Source organism: Orbicella faveolata, unplaced genomic scaffold (genome assembly GCF_042242905.1).
Source record: "Orbicella faveolata isolate gen_17 unplaced genomic scaffold, um_ofav_v1 contig_2, whole genome shotgun sequence".
Taxonomy (NCBI): domain Eukaryota; kingdom Metazoa; phylum Cnidaria; class Anthozoa; order Scleractinia; family Merulinidae; genus Orbicella; species Orbicella faveolata.
In genome coordinates this window covers 26,856,564-26,872,413 of record NW_028301547.1, presented here as the reverse complement: position 1 = coordinate 26,872,413, position 15,850 = coordinate 26,856,564, and the positions used below count along the sequence as shown (strand labels likewise).

At 40.4% G+C, this 15,850-nt stretch overlaps 2 protein-coding genes across 3 annotated transcripts in view; both read right to left on the bottom strand.

Annotated features, from left to right (window-relative positions):
* Window positions 1–243: 243 nt before the first annotated feature.
* LOC110063452 (cytosolic Fe-S cluster assembly factor NUBP2 homolog) lies at window positions 244–5,606 on the bottom strand. Its single transcript, XM_089290579.1, has 9 exons — window positions 5,563–5,606; window positions 5,069–5,204; window positions 4,540–4,629; window positions 4,059–4,168; window positions 3,349–3,420; window positions 2,807–2,889; window positions 2,253–2,363; window positions 1,971–2,040; window positions 244–1,536 (listed from the first exon to the last, which is right to left on the bottom strand). The coding sequence occupies exons 1-9, from the start codon at window positions 5,600–5,602 to the stop codon at window positions 1,391–1,393; spliced, it is 858 nt and encodes a 285-aa protein (XP_089146705.1). The 5' UTR covers window positions 5,603–5,606; the 3' UTR covers window positions 244–1,390.
* Window positions 5,607–11,175: 5,569 nt separating this feature from the next.
* The window catches only part of LOC110049837 (uncharacterized), a 32,085-nt gene continuing 27,410 nt past the window's right edge, over window positions 11,176–15,850 (bottom strand). For both annotated transcript variants that reach the window (XM_089290577.1, XM_089290578.1), the window contains exons 19-22: window positions 14,687–15,308; window positions 14,038–14,319; window positions 13,068–13,327; window positions 11,176–12,506 (exon numbers count right to left, since the gene is read on the bottom strand). In XM_089290577.1, coding sequence (XP_089146703.1) covers window positions 12,381–12,506; window positions 13,068–13,327; window positions 14,038–14,319; window positions 14,687–15,308 — 1,290 coding nt within the window. In that variant the 3' untranslated portion in view covers window positions 11,176–12,380. The remainder of the gene's footprint in view (window positions 12,507–13,067; window positions 13,328–14,037; window positions 14,320–14,686; window positions 15,309–15,850) is intronic.

Sequence of the window (15,850 nt, the reverse complement as noted above, 5' to 3'; positions counted from 1 at the left end):
TTCAGGTATGGATGCGTACGTGCAAGCAGATTGTTCATTTTATCTCCACAATTGCGCAGTATCCCACTAATTAAAGATAAAATTGAAAATCTGGCATCCCTCAGTAGCGTAAAAATAACTGAAACGTCCATTATTCATGTGAACCCATTGGCAGTATCCCCTTGCACACCATCTTTCCAAGACGTGTTGCAAAAATGACTTGTTTATGCAATTCTAACAATCACGAAATACCATACAGATAACTGAGGCAGTACCACTTGTATTTATTTCCATTTGTTCTATAACCTTTCAGCTGCAACATTTTCTGAGTCTCTGAACAAAGAATCTTAGGTTTATTAATGGCCATGTAAAATTAGGATTTGCAATTATCTGGATAATAGGAAAGACCTCATTTGAATACTGATAATTTATAAATTTATTCTGTTTGTCAACATCACTAAAGTATAATCATTTAACAACACCTTGATAAGGAAAAACTGCATTCAAATCTTATTTCAACACACAGTTACACTAATATATACAACTAAAAAACTGGTTTCATTCATGACGTCTTCATTTGGTTCCCATAACAGATTTAAATCTAAGATGACCTCATGTAACCATGCATGAAATATAAACCTTGATACCGCATGCTAAACTAATAATTTTCATTTTTATTTCTACTTATTTATTTGTTTACTTGTTTATTTCTATCTTATTTTTATTATTGTTTCTAACTGGTTATTTTATTCTAACTTGTTATTATTCGTTATCAAGTTTTATTTTTCGTGCATGGTTACATGAATTCATCCCAAATTCAAATCTTTTCTGGTGACCAACTGAAGAGGTCACAGACAAAACAAGTCTTGAAGTCACACGTACTGTGTAACTATGTATCGAAAGAAAATTCAAATGAAGCTTTTCCCAATCAAGATGCTGTTCAACAATCATACTTTCTTGCTTTGACAAGTAGAAATTTCTGAAGGGGGCATTTTTATGTGGTTTATATGTTCCCACAACACTACAAAGCTAAGTTAAAGTGGGTGGCTAAAATGTCCATAGAGGGTGAAGCCATATTTTTCCATGTTTTCTTCCATCGACTAGAAGAGTCAAGTACATTTAAGAGACTTCCCGTCCTTCACCATTTTCAGTAACCAGCTCAAAATGTTAATTCTCCTCATTGCTGCTGTCCATCATTTCTTTCAACATCAGAGTTCTGAGAATTTGTTCATACATCAAGACAATATCTTGATGATTGTCATAATTCTCCTCACTGGTTTGATTGATAAGAGACGGACATTGAAAGGAGATACCAGCAGTTGATCACTTGACCTTCTCAGTCACATTTTTCCAGCTGTATGAATGCCACATACTCAACAATCAGCTTTGAAGAAAGTACATGTTCCTTCGATCACTGATCCTCACTGCTTTCCATTTGTAACAGTTTGGAAGTGATTACATTTACTGCATTTAGCGTTGGTGAGTTAGGAAACAAGTCAATAAAGGCTTGGCCGTCTTCTAAGGATTGCGCTAGACTGGGATCCAATGGAATAGAACCTGAGAAGAGCGAAAAAAAATTATACTTCAAAGATCTGAAAGCAAGATATATAGCTAGAGGACACTACTCTGCTGAAACTGACTAACTTAAATGTCAAATTGATCAAATCATATCAATGAGGATTTTCTACAATTTGCAATGATCCTCAGTCTAGTTCACAAACAATCTGTTCTTCCATGTGATAGGCTTAAAGCTGCAAGAAGCTTAAGCTTACCAGTCAACAAGACCTTTGCTTTTCCATACAACAAACTTCGCTGTTTGTTTTTGTTTCTTTTACAAACTAAGATGGACATGTGCAATAAATGGTGAAACAACATTTTGTTTTCCATCAAAAATGATCTAGATCACCCCTCCCCCTCTATTCTCCTCCCTGTGTAGTTTCCTTTTGATTGCCACATTCAGCAAACCACATTATTTAAATAAGTATTTTTACCTAAAAATGGAACATTGCAGCTCTTTGCCAAGGCTTCACCACCTCCTTTTGAAAACACATTTGTACATTCCTAAAAGAAAGGAAGTGGAATATTATTACATACCATGAAGATGAAGGTATGCTGTGAAAGTAGATCATGGTACTTATTTTGATATCCTTTTAATATCATATAAAGGAATAGCCTCCTTGAGATGCATTATGGACTTGTCATGCACTTGTTCCTCCAAAGAACATCTGCGTAAGAGACTAATAAAGGACACACACCTAAGGCAAGACACTTACACTGCAATGAGGACAGACAAATCCACTCATGTTCTCCACCACACCCAGGATTGGGATCTTAGTTTTCTTGCAGAATGTTAGTTCTCTTCTGACATCAGACACTGCCACACCCTGAGGAACAACAAGAATTTTATTAAAAAAGTTATAAAATGCTAAGTATTACAAAGTTCACTCTGGTAAATTTATTGCAAAACTGTTTCTGTTATTAAGCAACTGAAGATGGAGGATCATCCCACACCCAGGAACAACTGCTGATATTTTTCTTTGAAAACAAAGGAAAAGGCTTTGGCTTATTAACTCAATACTAAAATACTCATCTGATACTAAAATAGCATTCTAGATTTTGACTAAAAGATGATTTGAGGCCATTCCACCTAAATTGATTGACTATTAAAATGCTAAATGCCTACAAGAAAGGTTGCCCTTTCTTTGATGCCATTAGGGTAATCAACAATGGATTAGAATACACAAATTAACTAAGAGTAAACTGTTTCTGGAATCCAACTAAGTATTAGAATTAGACCACAATAAAAGTTTAAATACTTTATGCATACCTGAGGAGTAGTGACAAGAATTGCTCCATCGGGATTGTAATGTCGTAGATTTTCTACCACTGTAATGTGCTCATCAGATGTCCCTGGATTTGACAATGAAAAAAGATCTTCAAACATTTAGCAATTATAATAAATTAGGATAACAATGCACACTGCAAAAAGAATGTGCATTATTGTACTATCAGCAAAGTTCACAATAAATAGTATATCTGCTCAGATTAAAAAGGAGGAGAAGGTTAACTCCAGTATCCTAGTATGGAGTATTGCTACCTCTCCCTTAATGGGGTGCTAGCCTGTTGCTGGATACCCCATAGAACTCAGTATTGCCCAACAACTTGTTGGTACTCATTCCTCCTCTAGTGTGATCAGATGAGAAGCACTGCAAGTCAAGTCTCTCACCTAAGAACATAGTATAAAGACAAATGAACAGGCCTTGAATCCAGATCTACTGATCTGAAGTATACAACATCAACCACTGGGCTACTGTACCTCACACATCAGTACATCACAAGCTTCTGAAAAGCACAAAAATATAGTCATACCTGGAGGTGTATCAATAATCAGATAATCCAGGTCACCCCAACACACGTCCGATAGAAACTGCTTGATCATTGCTAGAAAAAAAAATATCGGCAACTGTTACTTGAGAAGGAAGTCTGCAGGAACATTATAATGTTTGTAGCACTCTACAGAATTTGCACCATTAAATCCTTAATTAAAAGCACACTGCACACAGTTTGTTGCACTGGAACAAAGTTGTTTTTAAATTAGTAATTAAAAGCATTTTGCTGAAATATCATTTCAAAGGTGATTTTTCTTCCTTTTCATTCAAAAGCCCAGTGAAAGTCACAAAGTGTCTAAAAAGAAATTGCATAACCTTTGTACAAATTGTTACCCTGTAGATCCAGTCGTAGCCAGTTCATCGTGAATACACAAAACATTTTGTAATATATATCAACTTGACATAATACTACCCCCAATAAGAAAAATAAACAATGTTCACTTACTATCAACAAAGCCTAATTATGGCTTCCTTAGGAAACATTTTTCTGAGACTTTCTACATTTTAAAGATAATTTTGCACATCACAAAAATGACTCACTATGCGCTGGCATAGCTCCTTAAAGTGATTTCAGTAGAGTTTCACTAATGATGAGACACTCAGATCTAGCTTTGATTACAAGCTTGAACAGGTCAAGGTATTTGTAAAAAAATATATAAATAAAGAACATAAACTTTAAGGAATAAATACCATTCTTCTTAGGTCCTCTCCACACCACAGCGTCATCTCTGTTATTTAACAAGAAACCAATTGACATAACAGCCAGTCGTTGATCCTTGTCTGTGTAAACTGGAACCCAACTAAAAAGAAAGGTTCAAGTGATCTTAAGAAAATACCAACCCCCTTGGCAAAGAACATAAGAAAGCTTTGACATCAATAAAATGCCAGCTGATCTTGACTATGCAAGTTCACCTTCAAAAGTTGGGAAGTGGGGTGGTGGCCCCTGACAGACCATTATTTCATGCAGGAGAAGCCGCAATACTCCAAGTCAGTTTCTCGCTAACACACTACAGATGAGGAACTCTCTTGTAATGAGCCACTTAAGTTCATAGACACTCTTGTACTGTTACAAATCAAACACAAGTATGAGTGTTGTAGACGATGAAAATTAAAGTATCTGTATGATTTAATAAATGGCGTCACAAGAAGATCCTTTAATGTTATAACTTACCCAGCAGAACACTGGTGTATATCTTTTCCCTCTACATTCATCATCCTTGGAATACTTGGTCCACATAAGTCAACATCCAATATGCCAACCCGTAAGATAAAGAGATAACGCAAAGATTAGCCATTTACTGTGACCAAGGTAGTACTGCTGTAACAATACATTCTTCAAGACACTTTTCTGTCACCAGTGGCAGATCCAGAGATTTCCACAGTGGTGACTTTAGGCGAGAGGGGAGGGGGGAGAAAGACAGACTGTGTTGGGGGAAGGGAGGCAAAGTGAGCATTTTGAATCCAATATGGAATTTTTCCCTTTACAGTATTTCCCTACTGTAAATATTATGGTCACAAGTCTCCCTCCCATTCTTAAAACTGGAAAACAAGAACAATCCAAAACATAGAAAATTGTCCGATGAAGCTCTCCCGCAACCCCTTCCCCTGCGTATAAATCAATGACTTATATAAATGTGCTGGATAAACGTAGAAATGTAAACCATTCATAAGTCAACAGAACGACAACATTTCAGCTTACCTTCTTTCCTTTGTTGTAAAGAGTCCATGCAATCTGTGTCGTAACAGTGCTTTTACCAACTCCTCCTTTACCGGACAAAACTAGAATCACGTGCTTGATAGATTTTAACACTTCTTCAAGAGTTTGCTCCGACTGACCTGAAATTTACAAACAATAACCACATTGTTACTCAGTGAGAATTACAGTCAACGCCGTTGCTGTACTTGCCTACTCGGACTCTAGAGAGAGTGGACTGTCGCAACAATGTCGCTAAGCATGCAAATAAATTAAATCTTTGCCTTTAGCCTGCAGACAAGAAGCTGTAAGAAGGAAGTAGTAACACAGTGACGGGGCACATTTTCCAGCCCTTTTCCGTAGAGGAAGCTGGAATTTTGTTCGAAAAAAAAACATGAAAAAGACTTATACTTCGGCCTTAGTTGATCTTTATCTCGTTTTATCATTTATTTTTGTGCAAACAGCAATTTTTAACGCGTTCGTTCGCACGACAGCACTTACCGTCCGCCATCTTGAATTTGAGAAGGAAACTGCTGGCCATCCTCTCGTACAGTCGGCTCAAGAGGCTTCCCCGCTGCTCGCGCAACCTGAAAGGTGGCCTGAAATATCAGTCATCTCCCGCCCTCAGCCTAATCGCTCGGGGATTAAGCTGAGGGCGGGAGATAACTGACATTTCAGGCTACTGAAAGGTATATACAAAACCACAAATGAAATCAGGGACCGCGGAAGGGAAGGGGGAGGGGGAGAACCAAGGGCAGAAGCAGGTACCTTCGCGCCGCCAGTGTAATCAACCTGGCATATACAGTCAACTCTCGTTATATCGGACACGCTCGGAGACGTCGTCTAGTGTCCGTAATAGCGAGAGTCCGTAATAGCGGGGTCTGAGATATAAAGTGCCTTAACCTAAAGAGCCGGGAACGAAAAAGCGTAAGCTGAAGTGAAGAGGCAAGGACTATTGTGCATACGAGAAAAGAACTGATGTAAATATAAACATTCAAGAAGTCTTCTGAAGTATATTTTGACAAATGATGAACAGAGACTGTAATTTAACATAGTTATCTTATATGAGAAGTACGTGGTGTCCGCTTTACCGAGAGTCAAAACAATAAAATTGTCATTTTGGTACCACGAAAGTGTCAGTAATTCCGTAATAGCGAGGGAGTCATTTCCAGGGGATCTGGGTTTAGTCCGAAATAGCGAGCGTCCGTAATAGCGGGGTGTCCGCAAGGCGAGAGTTGGCTGTAGATACTAGTTATACAACGCTTTGGAGTGGTATAGCATGGACTATCCCACGAGTCATTTGTATTTTCGTGGTATATACAACAAGCCTTAAGGCGAGTGTGTATACCAAGAGAATACAAGTGTCTTGTGGGCAATTCCGCGGTATACCACTCGAAAGCGACAGACATTGCTCGACTTGCCGAAATAGTCGGATTACCGAAGAAGTTCGAAAAAGTACGATTTTCTTAGAGGTTACCGAAGGCCACCGAAGATGTTGTATTTGCCGAATTAGTCGGATTTCCGAAGATGGTCTTCTTTGGCAGTATATCGATTTTCCGAACCAGTCGGATTTCTGAAGATATTCGTCTGCACATACTTCGACAGAGCTCGACTTGCGGAATATTGGATTTCCGAAGATTTTCGACACTGTTCGTTTTATTTGCCGAATTAGTCGAGTCTCGGAAGATTGTCTTCTTTGGGAGTACTCGATTTTCCGAATTACTCGGATTTTCGCATAGGTTACCGAAGATGTTCTATTTGTCGAATTAGTCGGATTTTGCAAAGATTGCCTTCTTCGACAATGTTCGATATTCGATATATGTCGTATTTCCGAAGATATTCTGCGCATGTTTTGACAGTGCTCGATTTGTCGAATTAGTCGAATTTCCGAAGATGTTCAACAGTGTTCGATTTTCCCGGAGGTCATCAAAGATTACCGAAGGTGATGCTCTTTACGCCTAACTAGGCGGATTTCCAAAGGTCAACTTCTCCGACAGTGCTCGATTTACCGAAGGTTACCCAAGATGTCCGAAGTTTTCCGAAGGTCACAAAAGATCGAACGAGTAAATAATTAATGATACCGTGAGTGAGTTTCTGTCTTCATTTCCAGTTCTGCAATGCGTTTAGGCACAGTTCGAAGGATGCAAACACCCATGACAAGGCTTCGTTTGAGTCTGGAATAAACGTGGCCTAAGCCCAACCAAAAGTTAGAAATTGTCATAGAGAGCTATTTTTCACGCATGCCAAGACTCTACAGCTCTAAATTGCTTGACATAGCCACACATAGGCCTATACAGCTCCACATAACAATACATTTTATACAATTGAGCTGATATAGCCCTACCGAGAGCCCTACATCTTCCTGATAGTGACACAAAATCCTTAGTAAACTCAAATAACCATATATAACCAAACTTTAAGCTTGATTACATTCCAGATAATTTCAAAGTACAATATCATTCAAAACCTGCTTACAAAGTCCTACAGAACCATACATAGTTAGATATTCCCCATTGTTTTACATGGTCCACCATAGAATTACATATAGGTTATTGACTAAGCGTAAGGTCAAGAGCGCTGGATATTATCCAAGTTCTTTGTTCATTGAGGCCAGGAAATCGCACAAGCTTCGTCGCATCACAAAGACGCAGCAAGCAACTTTTTTCAGTCTTGTGTAATTTATAAGAAGTCAATAAACTGTTTAGAAACAACAAAAGAAAATAATTAGTAACTTAACTACAACCCCACAAATATTAGCGAAACTTCAGCATTATCCATAAATTTTCTTTTCATGAAGAAGTTCTTCTCATCCTCGATTAACCCAATAACTGATTATTACTTCTTCATGCAGAAAATAGAAAGACAACATGCAAACGCTGCCTAAGCACACTTGTCCACTTTGATGTAAGAAAGACTCCAAACCAGTCTTTATCCATGGCATGCATTGGGTGAAGCATTAATTCAACATACAAACTACTCCTGACCTTATCAGTGCTTCTAGAGGTAAAAAATGTAATATCAGTTCAATAGCCAATGGCATTGTTGTTGTATAGGAACATGAATTGCTTAAAGCTCAAAAAGCTAAACAGGAAATAGATGTTCATCTGCTCCATTCGAGGGTGATCATACAATCGGATATTGTGTCCACATTTCTTCCTTCCTCCAAGTTACTGATAAGTACAACTAGCCCTCGAAAAACCCGGATCAAGTGTTTAATAATTCTTTTAGAATTTTGATTGCAGAAAACAAAAAAACAAAAAAACAAAAAACAGAAACGACAGCCTGCAAACCCAGCTTGAAATACAGACACAGCCCTCGGGGGGTCCATATGAGGACATATGAAGCCAGAAGCGCTGAGGCAGTACAGGAACGGTCAGAAATCAACCACCCTATTCCGACACTCCATCCAGACTCATGCTTCCGGTGGATTGTCGCATGGTACTCATGATACCTGCGTGCTGTGTCCAACAGGATAGGTTTCCAACTTGCGAACACGGAATGACTAGTCGACCTCTCGGCTGCTACCACCCCTCTGGACGTGAAAGTAAAACAAGCACTAAGAGGAGCGCACGAAACTCTCCACCCAGCTTAGGAATGCGTGATTGCCGTCCGCGATCATTCCGATTTCAAAATGGACGTTTTATTAGCTCGTTTTAGCACTGATCTCGGATTTTTCTAAGAAACAAGTCGTTACCTGTGTCCTTATTTACTTATTCTATCGTCACCAGAATTGTCCACAAGCGGGTTGCTCTCAGGAAATACTTTTTCGCATTCCATCTTACTGGATTTTTCTAAGAAACAAGTCGATACTGACCTCTGTCCTTATTAACTTATCCTATCGTTACCAGAATTTTCCACAGTCTGGTTGCTCTCAGAAAAGACTTTTCCGCTTTCCATCCCACTGTCCGAGGCATTTCTCCGGCCAGGAATCACTCCAGTTTTTCCACAGTATGGATCCTTATAAGCCACAACTGAACCAGGCTGATGATCAGTAGACTGCCGGGGTTGCGACACCGATATGCATGTCATGTACGCACTGCACAGTAATCAACGCTTCAAGGACTAATCTAGAGAAAAATAGGTCTTTAGATTAGTAATTCACAAAGGCAAACCACGTTTAAGCATTTTATAATTACATGCTGTCTTCGGTCTCTTCGTGTCTTATCACAAAGAGTTTTTATGAAAATTGAAGCTTATTTACGAAAAGTGTAAGGGTAAATATATCAGTATATATGTGCGAGAGTCACCTTCTTAGATAAAGTAACTGCTTTCCATACAGATCATTGTCCCACGGTACTGGTATTGAAGCTTTTCTAGGAAAATTAAATATCGAGTTTTTGCTGGTACTCTGAATTGTTGTAGAGCCCGAAAGTCACTGAGAGTTACTTTCTTAAGAGACTGCTTAGTCTTTGAAATATCGTATGACCAAAAAATGTTCAGAAATGTTTTTGGAATAAAGTTCAATCTATTTGCTGATTATATAGAATGAGAAATTCTTACTTACCTTTAACAAGGCTCTTTCCATTGCCCTGCCTCTCTTATCTGTCTTCGCATACTTCAACATAGTGACTGTATCTAAATGCTTCACCGGCGAAGAAGGAATTAAGGCGGATTGCATCGTTAAGCATCAATTATCCTGTTTGTGGGTTGCTAGCTACTAAAGATTACTACAGTACAGTTCTGAAATGACCCAAGTGGTGAGCACCACAGAGTCCAGCGATGCTTGAATCAAACCGTTAGAAGGAATGTTGCCACCTTGTGAAGCGAACTTTCAGTCTCAAAGCTTCAAGAAACTCAGGTTCACGTGAAATGAAATGCTCAATGTTTAAACAAAACTCGCTGTATCCTTTTAAAGCTTCGCTCGCATTGTTAAAAGTCAGCAAACCTGACGCGAAGTGGATAGAGCTCAAACTGAACTAAACGTCGGTTGAGAAATTTGAAAATGAAATTTGGCTAAGGTGCGCATGGACAAAGGAAACTGCGTCGTTTAGTTTGAATTTCATTATCAAATGTGTGAATTTCTCGCTCATAGCAAGGAATTAATAATAAGTTTTGTAACGTATCAAATAAGCGCGTTTAAGTTTTCATTGCACCATTTACATAACACTCGAGGTATTACTTCAGAGACCACTGATTGCCTCTTAATTCCCTTGGTGTTAGTTTCTAAATACACTGGAGCATTTTTCATCTCGCTTTTGTCCGCATCACATTATCTTGACTTTCCCGCGCTCTTAAAAGAGCAGGAAATCTGGAGATGGGGCCGCGGCATTGCCACAAGTGTTAGACTCACGTGGTACAACAAACGAAGCTAGCCGAGCAAGATCCCACGAAGTACCGAAATCAAATCGTTCGACTTTCGGCCAGAGCGATTTGATCCAAGACAAGTATCCATGATGGTACATGTAGGAGATTTTTACATGACGTACCTATTCACGATGAAAAATGTGCGGGCTTTGACGAGAAAATAAAGAGAATGACTCTGTCGACTAGACTGCATGGCTAGGGGTATTTGTTTCAGCAGTTCTTTAGTCCGTTCAAAGGTACGAGAAGCTCTTCTTCTTTCAAGTTAAAAATCAAATTTACGATAAATGAGGGCAGAGACATAAAAAGCAAACTGCATGCCATTTTGAAGCCCAAGTGGCTCAGTTTCACAGCTCTCGACGCTTATCCGATTTCTGTTGCATGAAGCAGCAAGGAGTTAGGCTACTCAGCCTCCCCTGGATGGGATGCTAGTCCATCACAGGGGTACTACCAATATTCTGTAAGGTTGTTCCATATTTCAGCGGTTCCCTTTAATACACTTAGGTGGAGAGGTACTGTGGTAGTAATGCGTCCTCGGCTGCTCAAGAGCACGTCACAACGAACGGAGTAAATATCATAAAGGAATCGCAATTATGGTATGATATTCAGAATACAGGTTGCAATTCATTGATGAAACAAAGAACTGAGCTACTTTGTATTCGACGGGGGAACGCCATGGATCAAGAAACAAGGAGCCAGAGACTTTCTTAACCACGATTAAGCGGTGGAAACCATTAACAATTTGAGAACCCTGACTTCCGAAGGGCTCTCTAAAAACGAATTACTGCATCTAACACCACTTAAGACTCAAGGTACATAAAAATAATTTTTAATACTTGACAAAAAAGTCTATCTACAATGTCGAATGTCATAATCCACACAAAATAGGTTCAATCATAATTAATAGGTGATTTAACACTCCTTAAACGCTCGCCTCCTACCCTCGGGAATCGACGGACGCTGTCGACCTGACCATTCGTTCGGGTGTCGAAAACCGAAGATCATGGTCCTTTGTTGATTACTCCGTTATTTAAAAGTCGTTATCCTTTGGTTTCCGAGAGTACTACCAAGGCCGGAAACCTCTCAATTTATAATTATCAAATCCACAAAAACTATTTTTTACCTAAAATACAATACTCTATAATATTTCGGAAATATCAAAATGTAAATCTTGCGTATGAATACACGAGTTGCGTTCACTGGGCGCTCACAGATCACGCCTTGATCACTTAAGTTTCCTTGTAATTTAAATTAACTCTGAATATTTATTTATTGTCCAAGACAAATTTTCCACGCGGCACAAACCACAATCTCAGTCATAAGGCTAGAACCGGAGCCTTCGCTTTCTCAAACTAGCGGTCGAGAAACAAGAACCCATGTCAAAGTATCAAGGTCACAAAGTTAATGTGAACTCATATTAACGCTAAAATTCTTAGATTGAGGAGAATTGAAACTTAACTAACTGGAGACAATATAATATCTACGCTAGACTGCATTTAGTTTTTTTTTTTTCTACAATCCCTACACCTTTAGAACCCCGAAAAGCAAAAGAGCGTGAAATCCCTGAAATTCGCTATTCGGGGTGTAGAGTCAGCACATCGGTGATGCGCTGTTAACTTTCTCGCTAGCAATATAGCTGCTACAAGCTTGAAAGTTTTACAGTTCGACACAGCCCCAGGCTGAAAGTGTCACTTCCGGAGCAACTTGAAACATGGGTCGTCGTCTGCCATCGATTTAACTCCTGGCCAAAAGACGCCAGAGCGCGGGAAATGAATGATATTTGAGGATACTACGGAATCAACAATCTTTAAGTCAGCACTAGTTGGTTCATTAAAATCCAATAGATTCCCATTGTTGGCTTCAAGATATCAACACTCCATCATTTTGTATCCACAAATCGGACCGTAAGACTTCAACTATGTCCACAATCTTACGGGAAAAGCTCCTGATTCATAGTCGACGACTTGTAGAGAGTGCTTTCATGCAAGTCCAAAACATGCCAGTAACAGAGCCGAGCGTTAACGCGCTCGAAGTTTGAGTTGAGCAATATAACTACACATCTTTAACGTCGGCCCCAGTTTCATGCGAGTGAACTGCATCAGCGAGTCACGTGATAAGAGCATCAGTGCTTGGCCGTCAATCTCCTGTCAAGAACATATCAAATGTTAAAAGCCGCGTCCAGTGTGTCTGAGCTATCACACAAATACAAGAGTCGTTAAAAATAGTGTAATAACGATGTGTATGAAGGAGCAAAGGACTACAAAATGAAAGAAATGATAGCGCCAAGCCTTTTATACGAGTCATTTTATGTTTTTATTTCTTAGACTTCCTATCTAGGACGAGGTGAAGTAATTTCTTTCCTTTCCTTGCCACGTAGCAAACCTTTGGCATGGGGGAAAGCCTTCAAAACGTAAGCAAACTGCCATATGATACGTCAATCAAGTATCTTTTTAAACATGCTCTACTATACGAAAATTGTGCACCGCAAGAAACGAAATAGGCCACTTTGCCTCTGTGTCAAAACGAGTCTTCGAGCGAAGCCATTCATATGAAAATGCGTTTCGACTGCAGGTTCGTTTTCATGCAAACCAAACTCATTTTCATATGAAAAGTTTTGCACGAAGACTCGTTTTGAAGCAGGGGCACAAGGTAACTCGGAAATCGCCTATTGAATGACGGAACGATTGATGAATGGGCATATTTACCTGATCCAAGAATATATTAGCATAATTAATGCAGTCGGTCGAGCGCACGTATCTCACCACTTGCTCCACTGACCACGTGACAGGGTTGGCGGGAAGGTCAGGTGACCGGCCATTCACGCAGCCCGGAAGTGACGTGTTAGTACCGACATCGACACAGAACGGCTTTGGGCGTATGGGTCGATGCCCCATGGGGGAGTAGGGTGCCTTTGATGTCAGGGAGGGGTAAGGCGAGTACCTTGATGCAGAATGAGAGTGGTGACCTAGGATAAGAGCAAACGTTTTAGTTCATGAAAAGCCTTCTTAGAGCATTGCACTACACAAAAAAATTAACCTAACATACTGAAAGGATCAAGAAAGGAAAGGCTAAGAGGCGCTTATCTCCATTTCCCGCAGCACGAGGAGACTGCTAAGAGTATCTCCCGCCTCTAGATAGTAAGTAAGATCCTTAATTTAAACACGATAAGAATAAAAGCATGGGATGCTAGTCTATCGCAGGGCTACCCCCAAGTATTTTATTCGCTGTCATCTATTTATACTCGCGGTTGAAGAGAAGCACTACGAGAATACAGCGTCTTACCCAAGAACACAATAACACTACCCTGGCCAGGTCTCAACCCCTGACCACTCCACACGGAGTAGAGCGCACATCACAAGTTGGTTCACCGACGGCTCTTAGGTATTTTGACAACTTCCCAAATTCCTTGTGTAACCAGCTGTAAACAAATTTCAAAAACCTGCAAGTTTCGACCTCTCAATGAAGGTAAAGGTCAGCAGTTCTCAGATAGACATAGACATAGATATAGTTTATTTTACTTGGTTGCATTCTTAGCTATGGTAACAGTGCATCCAATAGACTTAATAAGTAGAATCTTCAGGACGCACCAGCCAGTTTACAGGTGCACCAAGATACATCGTTGTTTTCCGGTGAAAGGTAAATAGCTCGCTGTTGCATATTATTTCTTCGTCTTACCTCTTGCATCCGACCCAGAGCTCATCCGCATCATTTTAGAACCCTTGGGTGACGTCATACGTTTATCACCAGCCATTCCTGGTCCGTGGTGAGCATGTCCACGCTGTATGGATCGTGGCGAAACTGGGGGCGAGCGCCCCATTGGTGACGTAGAACTGGATGGCATCGAGGCAGCGTGTTTGGGCCCAGCCTCTCGCATTATAGGCATGCCAGGAATCATTGGGATCTGTGATGGCCCGGCCAAAGGGGACTTGAGCTTCGGTGACGTCACCTCGTTAGAATCTGAGACCAAAAACAAAGATCCATTTTCAAGAAACTGCCCTCACTAGCAATCAGTATTATAGTCAATACATTTATGAGTTGGGGCGAGACAACAGCTGTAGTAGCGAGAAACTGTCCTTACGCTTTCCTTACACACACAAATCTGACAGCATAACTTTCTGTGATTGCTGCCACTATCACCTACAAAGTTTACAAAGCGATTTCCTTTTCAGTATTTTTTAACTAAACAATGCCTGTCGGGCTGCCATCAGTCACACGTTCATACTCTGTACCACAGACATGCTCGCTTGGAATGAACTTGACGAGGAGATAACCTAGTTACTAGTAGTCGCAACTGGCACTTGAGACAACCTCAGTAACAAAGTACCTTTCTTGACTCGTCCCTTTCTCTTCTTCACCACTGGTTTAACTCGCCTTCTCTCTTCGGTTTCGTCCCAGTCTGGGTCACTATTAGAGAAGCTCTCTGTTTTGAATCGAAATCCTACGCCCTTCGGTGGTCGGCCTCGCTTTGGCCTTTCGTCCAAAGACGTCTTCTGAAGATCGTCGAGTTCAGCTTCTTCCTCCATCGGAGCGACCTCGGAAGTGCTCGGTGCCGCTTCGTCCTCCTTCCGACGGTATTTCGATTTGATGTACGTCAGCCGTGTGCGTTTTCGCCGCCTCTTTTTTAACCACCACAGATTTCTCTTCGGAGGTGATTCGGATTTCTCTTCGTTGCCCTCCTGTCCTTCTCCTTCTTCTTCTTCCTCTTCCGTCATCTTTCGTTCTTCCTCTTTGATCTTCAACTCCTCGTTCATCTTCGCGTCTTTGTCGGTCGCATTCGTCAGGGCCTGTAGATGTTCGATGGAGCTCTTGGGTTGGATCGGAGTCGGTGAGATGTGCGATTTGGTAATCGATGCAGAATCAACGAAAGTGACGGCAGGCGGATTGGATCCAAGACTTCTCTGCACAGTCCCTGAGACGGTAGGAACTGTGAAGCGCAATTTGAAGCTCTAAAAAATAGTAAAGCAAGAGTTATTACAAATTTCACTCAATTACACTTGTACACTCTACTTGTCTCTTAGCCCGAGTGACAGGCTTTCCTAAGGGGAGGGGTGAAAAGCCCGATACTTAGCCTGCTTGACATTCCCGAGTTGGCTTTGCCTCTGTCTCAAAACGAGTCTTCGTGCGAAACTTTCCATTATGAAAATGTGTTTCGCGTAAATCAAACTCGTCTTCACATGAAAGATTTTGCACAAGGACTTGCTTTAAAACAGAGGCATACGGTACCTCGGAAATGACCTATTGCAGTTACTGTCTTCCGCCATTTTTTTTTTTCTGAGTAATCTTTTCTCTGTTTCTCTTCAGGACGATCCATGATGGGCGACTAGTCGTTATCTATTCGACCTATGAAGGAAAGTTCCCCCTCTCAACAAATTACCACTTCAACCTTTTGATTCCTAACACTGACCTGTACTTTACTTCACATTTTTTATGGATTACAATGGAAGACCTTGTTGATAAACTCTCGAAATGGTTTTTGTTTCTCGAAGAA

Bases quoted from the DNA above. Each gene is read 5' to 3' on its own strand.
- LOC110063452 (XM_089290579.1), bottom strand. From the start codon at position 5,602: ATGGCCAGCAGTTTCCTTCTCAAATTCAAGATGGCGGACG. The intron at 5,205-5,562 runs GTAAGTGCTGTC...TGTAAATTTCAG, and splicing joins CAAATTCAAGATGGCGGACG to GTCAGTCGGAGCAAACTCTT. The intron at 4,630-5,068 runs GGTAAGCTGAAA...CTTTATCTTACG, and splicing joins CTTTACAACAAAGGAAAGAA to GGTTGGCATATTGGATGTTG.